The 22,696-nt window shown below is 38.8% G+C and overlaps 2 protein-coding genes across 5 annotated transcripts in view; one reads left to right on the forward strand and one right to left on the reverse strand.

Moving 5' to 3' along the window:
* Nucleotides 1–17,188, forward strand: part of PKD2L2 (polycystin 2 like 2, transient receptor potential cation channel) — a 53,742-nt gene extending 36,554 nt beyond the window's left edge. Inside the window, exons 10-13 of the mRNA XM_060178587.1 lie at nt 7,012–7,076; nt 9,390–9,444; nt 14,339–14,451; nt 16,833–17,188. Of these exons, the coding sequence (XP_060034570.1) occupies nt 7,012–7,076; nt 9,390–9,444; nt 14,339–14,451; nt 16,833–16,926 (327 nt within the window). The 3' untranslated portion in view covers nt 16,927–17,188. The remainder of the gene's footprint in view (nt 1–7,011; nt 7,077–9,389; nt 9,445–14,338; nt 14,452–16,832) is intronic.
* Nucleotides 17,189–17,252: 64 nt separating this feature from the next.
* FAM13B (family with sequence similarity 13 member B) overlaps nt 17,253–22,696 on the reverse strand; it is an 86,041-nt gene continuing 80,597 nt past the window's right edge. For all 4 annotated transcript variants that reach the window (XM_060178564.1, XM_060178557.1, XM_060178546.1 and 1 more), the window contains 2 exons: nt 21,924–22,025; nt 17,253–19,651 (listed from right to left, as the gene is read on the reverse strand). In XM_060178564.1, coding sequence (XP_060034547.1) covers nt 19,528–19,651; nt 21,924–22,025 — 226 coding nt within the window. In that variant the 3' untranslated portion in view covers nt 17,253–19,527. The remainder of the gene's footprint in view (nt 19,652–21,923; nt 22,026–22,696) is intronic.

Raw genomic sequence — 22,696 nt, forward strand, 5'->3', positions numbered from 1 at the left:
TTCAGCCAAGAATACTATATCCTGCTAGACTGTCATTCAGACTCGATGGAGGCATCAAAACCTTCTCAGACAAGCAACAGTTGAAGGAATCAACCATCACCAAGCCTGCCCTGAAAGAAGTTCTGAAAGGTCTCCTATAAACAACCAGACCACCACAAATAGGACATATATCAAAACACTCTAAAACTCTACAAGAATGGCGTAAAAATATCTTCAATCTTTGACATCAATAAATGTCAATGGCCTGAATTCACCTATTAAAAGACACAGAGTAGGAAGATGTCAGAAAACACAACCCAACAATATGCTGTCTACAGGAAACCCACCTAACCCAACAAGACAAACACAGACTTAAAGTGAAAGGATGGAAAACTATCATACAAGCCAATGGCCCACAAAAAAGGGCAGGAACAGCTATTCTCATATCTGACACGATAGACTTTAAAATAGATAAGATTAAAAAAGATAGGAATGGAGACTACTTAATGCTCAGATCAGTCAATCAAGAGGACTTAACAGTTATTAACATCTATGCACCCAATGAGAAGTCATCTAAATACATCAAACTTCTACTGAAAGAGCTACAGCAATATATTAACAGCAACACAATAATAGTAGGGGACTTCAACACCCCACTCTCTCAACTTGACAGATCATCCAGGCAGAAAATAAATAAAGACATAAGGGAGCTAAATGAAGAGATAGATAAACTAGAACTATTGGACATTTTCAGAGTGATTCATCCCAAGAAACTGGAATACACATTTTACTCAAGTCCACATGGGTCATTCTCAAGGATAGACCACATGTTAGGCCACAAAGACAGCATCAGCCAGTTCAAGAACATTGAAATCATCCCAAGCATCTTCTCAGACCACAGTGGAATTAAACACTTAACAATCAACAAAAGATTAGTAACGGTCCCAAAATGTGGAAGCTCAACAATACACTTCTTAACAACTTCTGGGTCAAAGAGGAAATCAAGGAAGAAATCAAAATGTTTCGAGAGTTCAATGAAAATGAAGACACAGCTATTAAAATATTTGGGACACCACTAAAGCAGTCCTAAGAGGGAAGTTCATAGCTATACAAGCACACATTAGGAAACAAGAAAAAGCACAAATAAACAGCCTGATTGCACATCTTAAAGACCTAGAAGAACAACAACAAAGGAACCCTAAAGCAACCAGAAGGACAGAAATCACTAAAGTTAGGGCAGAAATAAATAACATTGAGAATAAGAAAACCATACAAAAGATCAATGAAAGTAAATGTTGGTTCTTCGAAAGAGTAAACAAAATCGACAAACCTTTAGCCAGACTCACAAAACAAAAAAAGGAGAAGACCCAAATAAATCGGATACTAAATGAAAGAGGAGATATCACATCAGACACCACAGAAATTCAACATATCATGCGAGGCTTCTATGAACAACTATATGCCACCAAGCTAGAGAACCTGGAAGAAATGGACGAGTTCCTAGATACCTACCAACTTCCAAAACTAAGTAAAGAGGAAGTGGATAACATGAACAGGCCCATCACAGCTAATGAAATTGAAACAGTTATCAAAAATCTCCCCAAAAATAAAAGTCCTGGACCAGATGGTTTTACAAATGAATTCTACAAAACCTTCAAAGAGGAACTAGTACCTTTACTTTTAAAAGTCTTCCAGAAGACTGAAGACACTGGAATACTCCCTGTCAGCTTCTATGAAGCCAACATCACCCTGATACCAAAAGCAGACAGGGACACAACCAAAAAAGAAAACTACAGACCAATATCTCTGATGAACATAGATGCGAAAATATTGAACAAAATTCTAGCCAACCGGATACAGCAGTATATCAAAAAGATTGTTCATCATGACCAAGTGGGGTTTATCCCAGGCATGCAAGGTTGGTTTAATATACGTAAATCAATCAATGTGATCCACCACATCAACAAAAGCAAGACCAAAAACCACATGGTCATATCAATAGATGCAGAGAAAGCCTTTGACAAAATACAACATCCCTTTATGATCAAAACACTACAAAAAATGGGAATAGATGGAAAATTCCTGAAGATAGTGGAGTCTATATATAGCAAACCAACAGCCAACATCATACTCAATGGTGAAAAACTGGAAGCATTTCCACTCAGATCAGGTACTAGACAGGGCTGCCCACTATCACCATTACTATTCAACATAGTGTTGGAAGTTCTTGCCATAGCAATCAGGCAGGAGCAAGGAATGAAAGGGATACAGACTGGAAGAGAAGAAGTCAAACTCTCCTTATTTGCAGATGACATGATAGTAAACATGGAAAAACCTAAGGAATCCAGCAAGAAGCTTTTGGAAATCATCAGGCAATACAGTAAGGTGTCAAGCTATAAAATTAACATTCAAAAGTCAGTGGCATTCCTCTATGCAAACACTAAGTTAGAAGAAATTGAGATCCAGAAATCAATTCCTTTTACTATAGCAACAAAAACAATAATATATCTAGGAGTAAACCTAACCAAAGAAGTGAAAGACTTGTATACTGAAAATTATGAGTCACTACTCAAAGAAATTGAAAAAGACACAAAGAAGTGGAAAGATATTCCATGTTCATGGGTTGGAAGAATTAACATCATCACGATGAATATACTACCCAGAGCCGTCTACAAATTTAATGCTATCCCCATCAAGATCCCAAGCACATTTTTTAGGAGAATAGAAAAAAATGCTACAAATGTTTATCTGGAACCAGAAAAGACCTAGAATTGCCAAAACAATCTTGAGAAAAAAGAACAGAACCGGAGGCATCACACTCCCAGATCTCAAACTGTATTATAAGGCCATTGTCATCAAAACTGCTTGGTACTGGAACATGAACAGACACACTGACCAGTGGAATAGAATTGAGAGCCCAGAAATGAGGCCCTACACCTATGGACATCTAATCTTTGACAAAGGGGCCCAGACTATTCAATGGGGAAAGCAGAGTCTCTTCAACAAATGGTGTTGGAAACAATGGGTTGAAACATGCAGAAGAATGAAACTGAATCACTGTATTTCACCAAATACAAAAGTAAATTCCAAGTCGATCAAGGACTTGGATGTTAGACCAGAAACTATCAGATACTTAGAGGAAAATATTGGCAGAACTCTTTTTCTGCATAAATTTTAAAGGTATTTTCAATGAAACGAATCCAATTACAAAGAAGACTAAGGCAAGTATAAACCTATGGGACTACATCAAATTAAAAAGCTTCTTCACAGCAAAAGAAACCACTACCCAAACCAAGGACCCCTCACAGAAAGGGAGATCTTTACATGCCATACATCAGATACGAGTTTAATAAGCAACATATATAAAGAGCTTGCAACAACAAGACAACAAATAACCCCATCCAAAAATGAGGGGAGGACTTGGACAGAATATTCACCACAGAAGAGATCCAAAAGGCTAAGAAACACATGAAAAAGTGCTCCAAGTCTCTGATTGTCAGAGAAATGCAAATAAAGACAACAATAAGATATCACTTCACTCCTGTGAGAATGTCATACATCAGAAAAAGTAACAGCAGCAAATGCTGGAGAGAGTGTGGGGTCAAAGGAACTCTCCTACACTGCTGGTGGGAATGTCAATTGGTCCAACCTCTGTGGAGAACAGTCTGGAGAACTCTCAGAAGGCTAGAAATGGACCTACCCTATGACCCTGCAATTCCTCTCCTGGGGATATATCCTAAGGAACCCAACACATCCATCCAAAAAGATCTGTGTACACATATGTTCTTGGCAGCACAATTTGTAATAGCCAAAACCTGGAAGCAACCCAGGTGTCCAACAACAGATGAGTGGCTGAGCAAGTTGTGGTATATATACACAATGGAATACTACTCAGCTGTAAAAAATGGTGATTTCACCATTTTCAGCCGATCTTGGATGGACCTTGAAAAATTCATGTTGAGTGAAATAAGTCAGAAACAGAAGGATGAATATGGGATGATCTCAGTCTCAGGCAGAAGTTGAAAAACAAGATCAGAAACGAAAACACAAGTAGAACCTGAAATGGAATTGGCATATAGACCCAAAGTAAAAGACTCTGGGGTGGGTGGGTGGGGAGAATACAGGTCCATGAAGGATGATAAATGACATAGTGCGGGTTTTATTGTTAATTGGGAAACTGGGGAATGTTATGCATGAACAAACTATTGTATTTACTGTTAAATGTAAAACATTAATTCCCAAATAAAGAAAAAAAAATCCATAAGAAAAAAAAAACTTAGCTTCAATTTAGATGCTAGTAAATCTCTATAAAAGTCTAAACTTAGAACTCCATATGCCTTATCTTCCTCATGCCTCTATTTCTGTTAATGAAACTCTTTTCTCAGTTACCCAATTCAAAACCCTTGAGTCTTTTTCCTCCTTTGCTCCTTTTATGGTCAGTGGACTCTAAAGGCATTTTAAATTTTAACAGCCATTACTAGAGTAGGGTCCTCTGTACTTTTCACTGAGCCTTCTGTATAGTACCACCTCTTCTGTGCCAGTCCAGCTGTTCAAAATCCTTCAGTTTCCCTTAGTTGTCACAGTTCTTTATTCAAATATTTAACAGCCTTCAATTCTCAGTCCTGGGGTCCAGGCAGTAGCACACTGGGTTAAGTGCACATAGTACAAACTCAATTCTCAGTCCCAAATATCATAACCCCACTACCAGTTAACTATATAGGATGTCTAACTTTTTTGTTCTACTTACAGTATTATAAGCCTCATCTTGGTTTTTGAGCACAATGTCATTTACCATACTTGCTCTCACTCCTCTGTGCAGATCATCCCCTCAACCAGGGGATATTTTCACTAGCCTCCCCAATAGAGTAGAATTTTCCCTCTCAATACCGACCTCACTTTGAGCTGTTAACAGTCATGTGGGTAGTCTTGACTATCACTGCATAGCATAGCACTTCACACAGAACAGCTATGGGGAGGGTACGGTTTTCTCTAGCCTAGACCTTTCTCTGTAAAAGTAAACTATATAGGGGGTACAGTCGGTGGTGTGGTGGGTTAAGCGCGCATGGCACAAAGCACAAGGTCCCACTTAAGGATCCCAGTTCGAGCCCCCAGCTCCCCACCTGCAGGGGTGGGGGACGCCTCACAGGTGGCGAAGCAGGTCTGCAGGTGACATCTTTCTCTCCCTCTCTGTCTTTCCTCCTCTCTTGATTTCTCTCTGTCCTATCCAACAACAGCATCATCAATGGCAACAATACAATAAGGGCAATGGGTAAAAAAAAAAACAGGGCAACAAGGGCAACAAAAATGGGGGGAAAAATAGTCTATAGGAGCAGTGGATTTGTAGTGCAGGCACCTAGCCCCAGTGATAACCCTGGAGGTGAAAAAAAAAAAGAGAGCAAAGAAGAAAGAACTATATAATCCCTAGTGAGTTAACTGCTGATTTTTTTTGACGGTATCAAATAAAAACTTTATTTTATTATTACTATTTTTTAATTTATTTATAAAAAGAAACATTGACAAAACCATAGCATAAGATGCTGATTTTTTTTTCCCCCCTCCAGGGTTATTGCTGGGCTCGGTGCCTGCACCATGAATCCACCGCTCCTGGAGGCCATTTTTCCCCCTTTTTGTTGCCCTAGTTGTTGCAGCCTCCTTGCGGTTATTATTGCCATTGTTGACGTTGCTTTGTTGTTGGATAGGTCAGAGAGAAATGGAGAGAGGAGGGGAAGACAGAGAGAGAGGGGGAGAGAAAGACAGACACCTGCAGACCTGCTTCACCGCCTGAGAAGCGACTCCACTGCAGGTGGGGAGCTGGGGGCTGTAACCGGGATCCTTACGCTGGTCCCTGTGCTTTGCGCCACGTGCGCTTAACCCACTGCGCCACCGCCCGACCCCCAAGATGCTGATTTTTAAATCTCTTATCTCTAGAGTATGACACTGGTCATGTATATTAAAGTGTTAGCAATTTTTTTTTTCTCCAGGGTTATTGCTGGGGCTCAGTGCCTGCACTACGAGTCCACTGCTCCTGGAGGCTATTGTTTTCCCTTGTAAAGTGTTAGCATTATTAATACAATAAATGTTAATTTTTTTAATTTTTATTATCTGTATTTATTGGACAGAGAAAGCCAGAAATCAAGAGACAGGGCATATAGAGAGGGAGAGAGACAGATACACGACACCTGCAGCCCTGCTTCACCACTTGTAAAGCTTTCCCCCTGCAGGTGGAGACTGGGGGCTCGAACCCAGGTCCTTGCGCATTGTAATGTGTGTGCTTAACCAAGTGCGCCACCACCCAGCCCCTAATGTTAATATTTTTTGAAGATTCTTTTTTCAAGTTAAAACATGGTCCCCTCAAATGGATTCCCTTTTTGTCACCAGCAGAAAGAACCCTTCAAAAGCAACAAAGTGAAAAAAATAATAATCTTGAGGCCAGTGACACACTTGGTTGAATGCACATATTACCATGCATAAGGACCTGGGTTCAAGCTCCTGGTCTCTACATGCAGGGGGAAACTTCACAGGTGGTAAAGTAGTGCTGCAGGTGTCTTTCTCCCTATCTCCCGCTTCCCTCTTGATTATTGTCTCTATCCAATCGATCAGTCAATCAATCAATCAATCAAACAATAAACAAATAAAAGAACCTTAGTGGGGGCTGGGCGGTAGCCCAGCGGGTTAAGCGCACATGGCGTTAAGTGCAAGGACCTGGATAAGGATGCTGGTTCAAGCCCCCAGCACCCCACCTGCAAGGGAGTGCGTTTCACAGGTGGTGATGCAGGTCTGCAGGTGTCTTTCTCTCTTCCTGTCTTTCCCTCCCCTCTCGATCTCTCTGTCCTATCCAACAACAACAGCAATTGCAACAATGGCAATAACAAGGGCTGCAAGAGCAACAAAAATGGGGGGTGGATGGCCTCCAGGAGCAGTTGATTCATGTATCCCCTCAAAATTAGGTATTCCATACTTCCACTTACCTTGATCAAAAATTAAAGTAGGCTATATTTATGACTTTCTAAAACTGTGTTTAATTATATCCAGACTTGCAACACTGCTCTTGAAAAACTGAGACTAAAGAAACCTCCAACTGAAGAAAGCAAGAAAATGTAAGATGATGTTTCTTAAATTTGTATGTATAGCATTTAAAAGCACTATGATGGGGGGGGGGGTCGGGTGGTAGCGCAGTAGCGCAGCGGGTTAAGCGCATGTGGCGCCAAGGGCAAGGACTGGCGTATGGATCCCGGTTCGAGCCCCCAGCTCCCCACCTGCAGGAGTCGCTTCACAGGCGGTGAAGCAGGTCTGCAGGTGTCTTACCTTTCTCTCCCTCTCTGTCTTCCCCTCCTCTCTCCATTTCTCTCTGTCCTATCCAACAACAAATGACATCATCAACAACAATAATAACCACAACAAGGGTACGGCAACAAGAGGGGAAAAAATGGTCTCCAGGAGCAGTGATTCATTGTGCAGGCACTAAGCCCCAGCAATAACCCTGGAGGCAAAAAAAAAAAAGCACTATGATAGGATAAACTTAGTGAGTAAAGTATGTGTTGAAAAACAACCACCATAACATCAAGAGCAACAAAAGGGAATAAATACAATAAATATTAAAAAAAAGAAAAAGAAAAAAAAGAAAACCACCAGGGAGTCGGGCACAGTGGGTTAAACGCATGTGACGCAAAGCACGACGACCAGCGTAAGGATCCCAGTTCGAGCCCCCCAGCTCCCCACCTGCAGAGGAGTCGCTTCACAGGCAGTGAAGCAGATCTGCAGGTGTCTTTCTCCCCCCCCCCCCCCCCCGCACGTCTTCCTCTCCTCTCCATTTCTCTCTGTTGTGTCCAACAAGGGCAACAAAAGGGAAAATAAATAAAATTTTTTAAAAAGAATTAAAAAAAAGAAAAACCACCACCAATCAATATTAATTCACTAATTGTTTAAAATGAGTGAAATGAGTTTAAATCTACACTGCATCATATATGTATATAGATGGGAATATGTACTTTATCATTTTATAGGGGGCTTTAATGGTTCAGTTTTTGACACGGGTACAATTTTCCATCTCCCCCGGTAAGGTGTCTACTAAGCACTTTCACCACCAACTTGGGCGCATTTCCACAATCATGCTACAGGACCCAACACCCTCTCCACCCCTTCCGTTCCCTCTTCCCCAGAATCCTTTGCCTTGGTGCAATACTCCACACATCCAGTTCAAGTCTCACTTTGTGTTTTCCCTTTCTTTGTTTTTTTAAGTTCCACCTATAAGTGAGGTCATATGGTTTATGTCATTCTGGCTTCATTCTTCCCCAATGGCATGTTTCAAAGTAAAAAAGTTTTAAAAAAAGACACCTTGGAACAAAATGTGATTTGTCAGATAGTTTATCCTTATTGCTACAGGTATAAATGGAACTGCTTCCTTCAATTCTGCCTCATTGTGTGTAGAAATGCTAGATTTTTATATATTGATTTTACATGTGACACTATTGACTTTATAGTTTGTCTCTAGATTTTTTTTTTCTTGGTGTAATCAATAGAGTTTTTGTGTATTTACTGTCATCTGTGAAAAGTAATAGCTTACCCAGTTTGGATCTTCTGAACATTTTTTCCTTGCTTGATTGTCCTGGTAAGGACAATCTCTCTCTTGAGCTGTGGTGGTGAAACCACACATCCTTGTCTAATTCTAGGTCTTAGGGAAAAACACTTTTGAGTTTTGTACCACTGACTATGTTAGTCATGGTTTCATCATATGTGACCTCTATTGTGCTGAGGAATGCTCTAACCATGCCCAACTTATTCAGATATTTTTTATAAATGGATGTTGAATCTTGCCAAATGGAAAAAAGAAAAACCACCACCACAACTGCTGATTCTAAGTACATCAATGTAATATAAATCTCTAAGAATGTAATAAAGTCTAAACTAATTTAACATTAATATCAAGCATATCAGGCTACATAAAGAAAAGTCCAAACAAAAAGAACTCTTCCCTTGAAATAACAGAACATTTTAGCTTACATTAAATGCATTCATTAATTTTTGGTCCTCACCAGGGCTTCACTGCTCGAAGCCAATAGAGATGGTGGAGTGGGGTTGGGGTAGAGGAGACACCTCAGCACCAAAGCTTCCTCCAAACAGTCAGGGATGGGATCCATTTGTTTACATATAATACTTAAAGATATACTTACATTTATGGAATCACTGTAATATCAAATACTCCCCCAAACCCAGACCTATGGTAATGAAATGTAATTTAAATTTTTTAACAACTAGAAGTAAATGTGATACTCTGGAGAATTTTGTTAATGACCATTTTGCATTGTAAGAGTAGAAATGCAACTCAAATCTACACTACAGACTTCTTAAATCTTACACTTACAATTTCCTTTTATAGTCCTATGCCTCTAATTTTTATTTCATATTCTCAGTGTGAAAACTGGAGATTTAGCTGAACAAGCCAGAAGAGAAGGCTTTGACAACACTGTAAGATTTCAATTTTTTCATTAAAAAAGTAACATCTTTGTTAGAAATATGCTTAAAATAATTAAGAATTGAAATGATGTGGGCAGTGAAGTAGCTTACCCAGTAATTAGGTGCCTTATCAGGTGCAAGGCTTTAGGTCTGGGTCCTAGCAACACAGGGATACACCACTGGCACCAAGGGAATATCCACATATGGTGCAGTGGTACTGTGATGTCTGTCTCTATCTGAAATGCTGAAAGAAAAGTTGGCCCAATTTTTCAGTGGAATTGATCAGGCCCCAATGCTAAGGAAAAAGAAAGAAAATTATTTAAACTTTACAGAGCAGTAGTTGTCACTTGCAAATACTTCTCTCAGAATCTGGATTTCTTGTTTGAACAAAACTTTTGTATTCCATATGCTCTATCTCTTTTATTGGTGCTCTCATCTAGACACCCTGATCCTACAGATACTCTCACTCCGGGATTATCACATGGGGTTTAGTAAGTATACTTTGTACAGATATTATAGTTTTTTTTTTGTATTACAATCAATGCAATAAGTGACTAGTGATTCTTAATATCTCAAAATGGGGCACAAAGACAGTATAATGGTTACGCAAAAGACTTTAATCCCTGAGGTTCTTAAGTCCCAGATTCAAATCCCCTGCACCACTTTAAGCTACAGCTAAATAAACAGTGCTCTGGTCAAAGTTACTTAATGTTGCTATGAAAATAAGTTCCTGTATTTTACTGAATTTCAGGTCTTGCATATGGTTGCCTTGGAAGGACTAGAGAAAATGAGTTCACGGGCTGTTGTTCCTCACCCCTGAGATAGATTATAAAAAAGCAGAACTCTTAAAATTTAACAGAATAAAATTAAACAAGCTAACTATATTATGATTCAAATAATTTTAGAAATGAAAAGATAGTTTTAAATTGGGTAATTGACATTCTATATTCTATAAATAAATCCGAGAAAGATTACATAATTTTCCAGACAATAAGTTAAGTAAGATTTAACCTCTAGACTTCTGTTTTTTATTTTTCCCTTGGTATCTGAGCCTCATACATACATTCAACACACCAGGGTAAAGTTTATTCTTTTTATTTCAGACAGATTGGGGATTGGGCAAGAAACATCACACCACTGGAACTTTCCCTGATGCTGTGGTATTCCAGTGTAATACTAAGGGTTCAAGCCTAGGCTGTGAGTGAGGAAATATAGCATAATGGTTATGTCAAAGCATATGCCCAGTGACCTATCTTCCAGCACTCAACAATCTTGAGGGGAAAACAAAAAAAGGAAATCGATCAATGGGTCTTCCTTGATAGGATAACAAAAGCATTTTTAAGTTAGAACCTTATTTAATATGTAAACACTGGACATGTCAGGGATAGAACATAGATGTACTGGTAGGATTAACCTAGACAATTACGTAAGAATAAACTGAAAGGATGAAAACTGAAAAAGAAGTAAAAGCTATGCTGATAGGATTTTATTTTCTCTATATACAATGAATTGGAAAGTTATAACTAAAGAAATTCAGTAAAGTAGCAGGAAAAAAATTATATAGCTCAGGAAAATAGTTAATATATGTAAGCATAATTAAGTTCATTAAAAAAATAACTCAAGGGTCCAGAAAGTGACTCTCAAACATGAGGCCCCAAGTTTGAGCCATGGCATTGCATGTGCCACAGTGAGTGCTCTTGTGTTGTCTTTCTCTCATCAGTAAATATTTACAAAACATTAACTTAAGTGGCCAGGGAGGTGGCTGTGTGCTAGAAGACTTGTCTCCCATGTGTAAGATCCTGAGTTCAGTCCTCAGCACTGTGTAGCAATAAAGACGAAAACGGGGCAAGGACGCAGATTCAAGCTCCTGGTCCCCACCTGCAGGGGGAAAGCTTCATGAATGGTGAAGCAGGGCTAGAGGTATCTCTCTCTCTCTCTCTCCCTCAAACCCCCACCCCTTCTTAATTTCTCTATCTCTATCCAGTAATACATATATAAAAGAAAAATGAACACAAAATAGATAATCATAAATGACAGAATGGTGTTTTTCAACCCCTCCCTACCAAAATTAGAAGACTGTAACAGCACCGAAGTAGAAAATGCCCAGGTTGAGTGCATGTTATAATGTGTTAAGAATCTAGATTCACATCTCCTGTACCCACCTGCAGTGGGAAACTCCATGAGCAGTGCTGCAGGTCCTTCTTTTCCCCAACCTCCCCATTTCCCCCTTTGCTCAATTTCTCTGTCTCTGGCCAGTAAAGAATACATAAAAAAATTAAATATTAAAAAAACACTTTAAACATTCCTTAAAGACATAAAGACAGCAGAGGCCGGGCAGTGGTGCACCCGGGTAATCATACATAATACAATGTGCAAGGATTCGCACAAGGAACCATATGCAGTGGGGAACACTTCACAAGCGGTGAAGTAGGTCTGCAGATGTCTATCTCTCTCTCTCCCTATCTCCCCTCTCAATTTCTATCTGTCATATGCAATAAAATATAGAGAGAAAAAAAGTAGTAGTGCCAGCACTGAGGCACAGCAATAACCGTGGAGGGGAAAAAAAAAAAGACATAAAGATAACTGGGTGGCGACACATCCAGTTGAGCACACAAATTACAGTGCCCAAGGATCTGGGTTGAAGCCTCTGGTCCCCACCTGCAGGGGGGAAGCTTCATAAATGGTGAAATAGTGCTGCAGGAGTCTCTCCCTCTCCTATTTCTGCTTCCCTCTCAATTTCTCTCTGGTTCTATAAAAAAAATAAATTAAAAAAAAAAAAAAGACAAACTTGACCAAGTGAGAAGACATATTTTCTCCATGATGTCAGGAACTAGTCTGCAAAAATGGGAGCCACATCCTGTATTTTGAACCATTTGGTCACACAGATACTGAAAGAAAGATAAAAGAATTGAGACAACTTACAAATAGTAATTGTAGGATGACGTTACCACTCCCACTGCTGAAGTTACCAAAGGTGGGGTTATTGGCATATAATCTCTTAGATAAGGTACCTGTAATGTTGCTCAGACCTTCTAAAGATACCTCCCCCTGCTGTTGCTGCATCTATTTCAGAGAGGGTGTGATGAGTATGGCTCCTGGTATAAAAAATTTCTATTATTAGAGATAACCACCATTTTGCAGAAATAATGCTGATATTAACAAGAGTCCTCCCTCCCCTTAGTTGTCCAATAAGGCAGAAGAATTCCACTAGCAAGAGTCTGGGGAGTGAAGGGCTTACAGAGCCTGGGACGCAGTGCCATTTTAATGGGTTGATTTTGAATTGAAATGAAATTCTGAATTGAAAGATATTAGCAAAGTACGTGGCGCAAAGCGCAAGGACCAGCATAAGGATCCCAGTTTGAGTTCCCCACCCCCGCTCCCCACCTGCAGGGGAGTTGCTTCACAGGTAAAGCAGGTCTGCAGGTGTCTATCCTTCTCTCCCCCTCTGTCTTCCCCTCCTCTCTCCATTTCTCTCTGTCCTATCCAACAACAATGACATCAACAATAACTACAACAACAATGGAAACAAGGGCAACAAAAAGGAAATAAATATATATATAAAGAATCCTTAAAAAAAAAAAAGATATTAGCAAAGTACACTCAACTCCATTTCACTGTTTAGTCATTTGAACTTCCATAAATGACAGTAGTTATTCCAAGCTTTCATCTATAAGGACTTTATATAAATGAAGGCACTCTTACTCTTATCCCACAAGGGTAAAGCAAAGTCCCAACAGCAATCTCTGGGTGTTGTTACATTTTCTACTTGAATCAATTCCTTATTACTTAAACTATGTTTTGCTTTTGAACACCAAAGTATCAAGAGGCAGTGAGTTCCAGAAAATTTTGTGAGTTCTGCCTGCATCCGTTTTGTAGCAGCAATCAAGTTTTCCTTGGCAACTTGGATCACTCAGGTGAATAACTACCTGCTAGTTCAGCAGTCTGAGGAATCCCAAATGTCCAGTTAAAATCTTGGGTTTTTTGTTTGTTTGGTTTGGTTTGAATTTATTAATGTGAAAGAGAGAACATCAGAGCAATGCTCTGGCATTGTATGTGTGAACTCAGGATCGCATACTTCTGAGTCCAATGTTTTATCTACCACACTACCTCCCAGGCTACTAAAATCTCAAGATTCTTAAATTGTGCCTGCTAGCAGAAGCATGCCGTCTGTGAGGTCTTTATCTTTGAGCTGTCTTGGCTACCAAGCAATCATCAGCAGCTGGGCCAAAGGCTAGAGAAATGTCTCAGCAGGTAGGGCGCATGTTTGCCAGAGCAGAGTTTTAAGCCCTGGCACCACACAGAAGGTACACCAAGGTGTCAGAGGAAGTTCAGGTGCTATAGTCTCTCCCTTTCTCTCTATATAGAAGTTATCCCCATGTGCTTGGCCCTGGCTCCACAAAAACAAAAATCACATAAGGTTTAAGAGGACAAGCACCAATGTGGATTAATTCAGAGATAATTCAAAAACAAAAGTCACATAGGGTATAAGAAGACTACAAGCACCAATGTGGATTAATCCAGAGATAATTGAAAAACAAGTCACATAAGGTATAAGAGGATACAAGCACCAATGTGGATTAATCCAGAGATAATTCAAGAGGCAGACACCACCTACAGGGAAGAGGTGCCTTGACTACAAGGAGCTTGGAAGAAATGTGCCACAACCAATCTCATAATACTGCCTATGAGGAAGAGTACCACCTTCCTATGAATGTCTAGGGCTTCACAGAAAGTGATAATTATATGGATGTTATGAAGTATTAGTAGTCTACAGTATCACAGGGACTGAAGACACATCCCTAAAAATTAAGTAGGTTCTCTACCACGTGGTATCTATGTGCAAAATACCTGAAAAACAGAGAAGACAGGCAGACTGTAACCTTTCAATTTTTCTCTAATTTGGCAGGAGATTCAAAATGCATTACAGATGAAAAAATGGAAAGAGAGGCTTGAGAAAAAATATTATTCTGCAGAACTTCAAGATGATTACCAGCCTGTAACTCAACAAGAGTTTCGAGAGTAAGTCTCTGTTATAACCTGGGCCTATGGGATCCTCCTTAAGTATATCTAATATAGTACCTCAATAACATGACTTAAGGACATGAATTACATCCAATATTTTATTGAACTCATCTTATTCTATCAAGATGCCATTATTTAAAGTAAGCCCAACTTTAAGAGACCAACTGCTTTTACTCCCACATTTATTAGGACTATCTATAATTGACATGCATAGCAGGCAGTTTTCCACACACTTTAGAATATTAGCTAACTGGCCATAGTGGGCAAGTTTTAGAAGGCTCATCTTCCCAGTCAAAACACTTCACAATAGGTACTGACCACCTTTTATCTAAATGAGTGGCAATCATTCTCTACTTCTTTTTATATAACCCTCTAGGCTCTTTCTGTATGCTGTGGAGCTAGAGAAAGAATTACATTACGTCAGTTTAAAACTAAACCGAGTGATGAGAAAGATTTCAGCTATAAAAAAGTAGAGGTGAGAATTATACATTTTTTTGAAAGAAGAGGCAAAAAGAAGGAAGATGCCACAGCACTGAAACCTCCTTTAGTGCAGTGGGGGCAGGGATCAAACCTGGGCTGTATGTAAGACAAATCACATGCACTATCTTTGTGAGCTGTTTTGTTGACACTTCTTTTTTTTTTTTTTTAGTATTTATTCATTTTCCCTTGGTTTTTGCCTTGTTTTATTGTTGTAGTTATTACTGTTGTTGTTGATGATGTCTTCATTGTTGGATAGGACAGAGAGAAATGGAGAGAAGAGGGAGAGACAGAGAGGGGGAGAGAAAGATAGACACCTGCAGACCTGCTTCACCGCTTGTGAAGCGACTCCCCTGCAGGTGGGGAGCTGGGGGCTTGAACCGGGATCCTCTCGCCGGTCCTTGTGCTTTGTGCCACCTGCACTTAACCACTACGCTACCACCCGACTCCCCTGTTGACACTTCTAATTAAGACTAATTCCTGTATCAATTACCTACTAAATGTATACCAATTTTAAAAGCACTTATAACCAGAGCCAGAGATGGCCCACTAATGGAAGAACTCACAATTTACCACATGCCAAGGACCTGGGATTAAGCCCAACACTGCATGAAAGGATCATGCTAAGGGGAAGCTTCATGAGTGATGGGGCAATACACTGGTGTCGCTCATCATTCACCCTCTAAAGGAGAAGGGTCTGCAGGGAAGAATAGAATCATGCAGGTGCAGTTTTTTTGGCAAAATTTTAATTAATAAAAAGCAGAGGGGATTTTATGAGATCATTAAATTTTAGGAGTGTGAAGGAGAGTACAAATAAAGCTTTTTGTTGTTCATGAAGCTGGTCTCTTTAATAGTTCAGTAAGCAGGAAGACAAGACAGCTTTCTCAGTGTTACATGGTTTAAAAATTGGTGATGCTTCCCTTATGTACCATGTTCTGGCTTCCTGTAGCCATAAATCAGCTTATAGATTCTTTTTCTTTTGTCATTTCCAAGGCTTAACAACTCTTAGTTGACTTTTTTACATACAGAGAGGAAGACAGAGGGAGAGAAACCATAGTATGGCAGCTTCCTCCAGTGTGATGAGCACCAGGAAAGGATCAAACCTGGTCACATAAACGGCAAAGCAGCACACTATCCAAGTGAACTGTTTTACCAGCCCAGCACTTTTTTTTCTTTCATTTTTATGGGAGGGAGGCCAGAGCACTGCACAGCTCTGACTTGTGGTAGTGTGCAGGGATTGAACCTGTGACCTCTGGTGTGCAAATTCTGTCCTATTAATATTGAACCCCAGTCCACCATAAATTAGTAAATGCTTAGGACTCTGGGAAACTATTATAGAGGATCTTAAGTTGAAAAAAAAAAAAGCTCACCTCCATTTTTTCCATCTCAAGTCTCCTGGAAAAAAGGTAAAGCACAGATGAACAATTTTCCAAACATCTACAGAAATATCACTAGATTTTTTTTTTTCAATTTCATCTAACAGTTCCTAAAGCAATGCATTTAAAGTTTCTCAGAAGTGCTTCCCCAACAATGTTAAAAGAGAAACATAATTTAAAGTGTAGAGCAAGATAAGGGCAGGAGGCTTATAATAATTAAAATTATACTTTAGGGGCTAGGTGGTGGCATATCTGGTTGAGCATATTACCACGCTCAAGAACCTGGCTTCAAGACCCCAGTCCCCATATGCAGGGAGAAGCTTTATAGGCAGTGCTGGAGGTGTCATTCTCCCTCCCTTATTTCTCCCTTTCCTTCCACTATCAATTTCTCTTTGTCCTATCAAATGAAAGAAAAATTAAAAAGGAAATTATATTTGAAAGGTGTGAACTGAAGTGTTAGAAAAGCCTTGTTAAGGGCCATCTGTGTACAGCTGACATTTTGGAAATTCTCTTAATTTTTTCTAGGTTATATGCACCGTCTGGGAAGAATCACTATGTTCTCTACATCTATGCAACATCTTTTGACCACAAATGCAATTTGTACATTGGTGCTCAATAGTTCCTGGATTTTAACATGAGCAAATTAAATACATTTTACTCACCTTCCTCTGGCTGTACATCAAATTTTGGATGATTCACAGCAAAAAGAAATAATAACTATCCTCTGCTTTTTCTCCCTAGATTTCTATCAGGGAATCAGCAATATGTATGGTCTTTCCTTATCTTACTACTCCTCAGAGCTGTAGCAGGCAAATAGTTTAGCAACTTCTTGTTCCCTCACATGGTCACTGGATGGGAAAATTAAAGCCTAAGAAGATCAATCAAGGAGATACTCTTATTCTGTCTTTTTAAATATCTAGTGAAAAACAAAACATTTACAACGACTTAGAACATTAAGTTCTTTTATTACAAAAGTCTATACAATGAAGTGTCAGACACAAGAATGCAGTTATATGGGATCATATATATATGCATATATCTATATATTACTTATATATAGATATACAGTGTTTACTTGTACCAAAGTAAAACTACCACAAACTAATTATACTACCTATTGCTCATCTATGACATACAATACTGTCACAGAGCACAAATGCTGCCATGCCAACTTTATTCTACTCACAGCCAAACATTAACAGCAAATAACAAAAATCATGAAGCAGCTGTTAATTCTAAAATACCTGGCAGGTCACTGACTTATAAAAATAAGGTACTTATAGATTTAGCATTATAAAGAAGGAATATATTATTTAAAACATTTAAATAGTGCATATGGACATTTTGCATGTGGTATATAAAATAAAACATTCATATAAAATAATATACAGTGCACATTAAGTTAGATGCTTGGATATATTCCTGTCTGGAGACTGCAAAGTCTGTACACTGCATGATGAATTCAAATCAAAGTGATAACACCTTTTGGCATTTTCAATTTCACTTGTTTAGGCATACATTATGAACAACCTAACTGTAACAAAAGAAAACCACACAAGAAGGGCTAGAGTTAGTGCTTTTTTTTATTCAACTACATGTTCACTACCAATGAATCACAACAACCCCACCCCCTCCCCCCAAAAAAGGCATTGCACACAGGTGAAATGTGAAGTACTAGGAATGCTACTTAATATCAAACTATTGATAAGTTCATGTGCTTACTCTGTAATAGTGCCAAAAGTCTGAGGTTCATGCTTTCCTCGCCTTATAAAGGATGTTGCCAAAGTTCATTCTTGTATGAAGCAAACTGTTAATATTAGCTAGTTAAGAAAACCATGCATGAATCATTGCATGCAAAATATGGGCACAGTCAAAGAGAAACACCCTTCAAGAAAGCACCAGGAAAAAAACACTTAAGAGATAAAGCCTGAGGGGCAGGGGTAAATAGTATAATGGTTATACAAAGAGATAAAGCCTGGAATAAGCTGTTAATGACCATTACATTCTTAGTATAAATAAAGTCACCATTCTATGAAAACGATGAACAGAATTATACCAGGAGAGTGCCTGCAAGAAAGCCATGCAAAGCCAAAGAAAAAAAGACATGCTTAGAGGTAGGGCAAGGGACATACCACTACATATCTTGTGATCAATTAGTTGCTTTAAATAGCATGTGATTGTGCAAAAGACTATCCATCCCTTTAGAGGATGATTTCTGTATGTATTCTGATTAGAACAGGGATGGGAGAGGGAGGGGGGATGGTGCCACCCTGAAGGTACAAATGAAAATGCAGTGGTATAGCCCTTGTTAAGAACAAATTTATTTCAAGCATAATGATTCTTTTACCAATTTAAGCCCATTTGATTGAACACACAAATTTGAGCACCATCGAGAATTCCTACATACTGACATGGCTATTTTCTCACATTATCTGGAAGTGGGTGGGGGGAAATGCATAATCTGATACAGACACGTCCTATCACCAGCAGCTGATAAACAGTATCTAAGAAGACAGAATCCCTAACTTAAGTCCCATAGGCAGTATGTGATATGATGTATGTGTAATGTGGGGTGTGTGTTTTCACTATACTAATAAGCAAGGTCACTTTTTGGTCTACCCACTGTTATCTTCATCCAGAAGCTCTGTGAATTGCACATTTTTGCTAACATACTACCCATGAGAAAGAGTCACCTTAGGAATTAAACAGAAAAATGTTCCACAGTTGGGCTTGAATTTCAGCTGATTTTGGTTTTCTAGGAAAACATAGAAGCACAGTTGCATTTGTGCACAGGTATAGGCTTTTCTTTCAAACTTTCAGTCATTCTGTAAGAAAAAAAAAAAGGCAATCAAAGGATTCAATGTGAAAAAATTTATCAGTTTTCTTCAGTAATGAAAAAAAGTTGCTATTAACAAAAAAGGTTGTATTTCCAAAGTTCTTGAAGTTGAAAGGATAAAATACTAGTCCTCTGCTAACCAGATGTATCTGTAGTACAAAACAATGAAGAAAGGTGTGTATTTGCTAAAGGTGGAGACGACAGTCTGCGGTTTATATGGAACATTGTGCTCCCTAGAGAGGGTTTACTAACCCTCTCATCATTTCTGAGTGGCACCATAACCAAGTACAAAATGAGACTGAGTGCTTGACAAAATGAATTCAAGTACACACGATGATAGCTTCAGAGAATACAAGTGACTTTATGATTTTCAAGGAGCATATTTTATATGGATTTTGAAGAATCTTGTTTGCTGATAAGAACTTCAAGAAGCCTAAGCTTTGCTTTAATTTTCTTGTACTCCCTGTACTCCTCAAGCACTGGAACACGATCCTCTTTCTGGGCATTCCTAGGGAAGAGGAGAAAATCTGTAATATTCTAGAGATTATCTAAAAAACAGAGTCCCAAAAGTTGTCCTAGTGTAAGACACAATGTTACCAAATATAAAGTTAAATAAAAAGTTTCTCTGTAATAAAAGACTACTAAACTAGTGCTTACCCTTCCCTAATAGGTTTTTTTAAGCTCCAATGGAATTACTAAATTTCATTATCCATTTCAACCTCCTCAATTTCCAGTGAGGAGGCTGAACCTCCCCAAAAGGTCAGACCATTGTCCAGTATGCCACCACTGTTCAACTCTCCAGCTATGAGGATGGTCAAGGTACAATTCCCATTCATATGTCAAAGTGCATGCACCTGACCTGGGCTCATCTGAAAATTAAGTCCTCAACTTAAAACATACTGGCTAGCTGCTGCCCATAAAAACTTGCTTAATGGTTATTATGAAGTATTAAACTTAAATAATGACTATCTAAACATAACAGTTTATTCATTATTTATTTATTTACTTTCATTATCAGGGCTCTGCCGCTCTGTATTGAGTTTTGCAAGTAGAAAAGGGGGAGGGGACCCACCACAATACTGAAATCTCTTCTAATATGGTGGGGACTGGGCTTGAGGCTGGGTTGGGTGCATGGCAAAAGCAGGCCATCCAGGTAAGCTAATTATTTTACTTCATTTTATTCTTCCAGGGCTTTGCTGGGGCTTTGTGCCTGCATAATTCCACCATATCAGGTAGACTTTTTTTCCTTTTCATTTTTTCAAGCTAGCAGATGAAAGGAAAGACAGAGAAAACGGAGAGATACCACAGCAGACTGCTTCACTACTTGCAAAGTTTCTCTTCCATAATGCTCCCACGTGGTGGCAACAGGCTCCTCTTCACTACTACAGTTTTTTTTTTTTTTTTTTTCTTGTTTGTTTGCTTGTTTTTGCCAGTGCACTGCTCAGCTTTAGCTTATAGTGACAATGGGGATTGAACCTGGGGCTTTTGGCATCTCAGGTATGAAAGTCGTTTTGCACAGTCATTATGCTATCTCCCCAGCCCACTACTACCATTTTTAATGTTAATTTATATGCTGATAAACAGAATGTCTCTAGTGATAGACTACATGATGTTGTATTTATTGGTAATTGTAACTAGAGGTAACCAAATGTATTGCTAGACTCTGTCAGGCTTGTGAGTGTATATTAAGTATGAAGGGATAGTGGCATAACTCACTGCTTTGCTATATGCATGGATCCAGCTTTGAGCACAGCCCCCATCTGCACTGAGAGAATCTTTGGTGCTGTGATCTCACTCTCTTTCTCTGCCTGCTGTATCTAAATATAAATAAATAAATAAATAAATAAATAAATAAATAAATAAATGTGTTAACATTATAATGGGTAATTTCAAATGTTTACCAAACTATAGCTTTAATACACTGATATGTAAAACATCTTGTGTAGAGTGAGAAAATGAATAAATAGCATTTCCTCACTTTGTATTAATGATGCCAGGCAATTCTATCAAGTCACTACTATATAGTACACCTAACTATCCTAAAACTATAAGCAATGTTGTCTTCCAGTAAGACTGAAAATTAAAAAATAACTGGAAGGTACATTCTAGTACTTGAGCCTTCTTTAACCATATATGCTATTAAATATAATTTGGAACTTGTGATAAAAGCACTGGCTTAGTAAGACCACACAATTACTTAGAGAAAGTATTTTGAAGTCAGAGATGATATACTCCTTATTTCTGGCCATGAGTTGAATTGGGCATATTTTCTTCTGGCCATAAGTTGAACTGGGCATATTTTTCTTACTTTTAGAAGAATCTTACGGGGACAAAAGTAAAGGAAAAAAACTTTTTATCATTAACAGGATTTCACCATTCCAGGCCAACTTTTTCAGACAGAATAAGGGAGGCAGAGAGGAAGAAACACCAAAGCTTCCCGCACCCCATTCCACACACCATAGTTTCCCTATGTGGTTTATGAGGGGCTTAAACCTAGATTGCATGCATAGCAAAACAGGCACACTCCCTGGTAAGCTATCTTGTTGGCCCTTAATCTAGAAGAAATTTCTCAGCTATTGTTTACCACAGCTCTGAATTTTTCTTTTCATTAATAGCAGAACTTCAGAGTATAAAGGAATATATATATTTTTTTACTTTTTGTTTTTAATGCCATAATTCTTATATATATATATTTCTATTCCTATGTGTTCCTTAATTTTAACATATGGACATATTTAAACTTAAGGTGAAAGAATTCAATATTGTGAGATTTTACAAACCTTCCATTTTGCTGGTAAAATGCTTCTTCAAATTCCCGTATTGTTTTACGTAATTTCTTTTTCTCAGCTCTGGCTTTCCAAAGTTGTTCCAGTAATTCAGGCCTAAAATTCAGACAAGAAGAAAATGTTTTAAAATGGCACTGCTTGGGGAATGTTATGCATGTACAAACTATTGTATTTACTGTTGAATGTAAAACATTAATTCCCCAATAAAGAAATACTAAAAGAAAAAAAAAGGCACTGCTGATTCATTCGGTTCCTTATACACACACAAACACACGTGTATACATACACACTGAAGATTCTTGCTATTTGTGAGAGATCAGAGTACTGCCCAGTTCTGGTGCTGGGACTGAACCTGGGACCTGAGGTATGCAAACTGGATGTGCTGCCACCGCACTATCTCACTGGCTGATTTATTATGTTTAACAGTGGATTTAAATTTGGCTTCAAACAAGTCATTTGGAAAGGCTCTGAATATACCAGCACTGACACTCTACCCAAGACCAATTAAATGAGTAGAGCTACAAGTAGGTCTCTTCATTAGTATTAATAGGGAGGTGGGGTGGGCAGTAGCACAGCAGGTTAAGCACACATGTTGCGAAGTGCAAAGCTTAAGGACTGGCATATGGATCTGGGTTCGAGACCCCTGCTCCCCACCTGTAGGGGAGTCATTTCACAAGCAGTGAAGCAGGTCTACAAGTGTCTTTCTCTCCCCCGTCTTCCCCATCGCTCTCAATTTCTCTCTGTCCTATCCAACAACAACAAACAAC

This window comes from Erinaceus europaeus, chromosome 2, assembly GCF_950295315.1.
Source record: "Erinaceus europaeus chromosome 2, mEriEur2.1, whole genome shotgun sequence".
NCBI lineage: Eukaryota > Metazoa > Chordata > Mammalia > Eulipotyphla > Erinaceidae > Erinaceus > Erinaceus europaeus.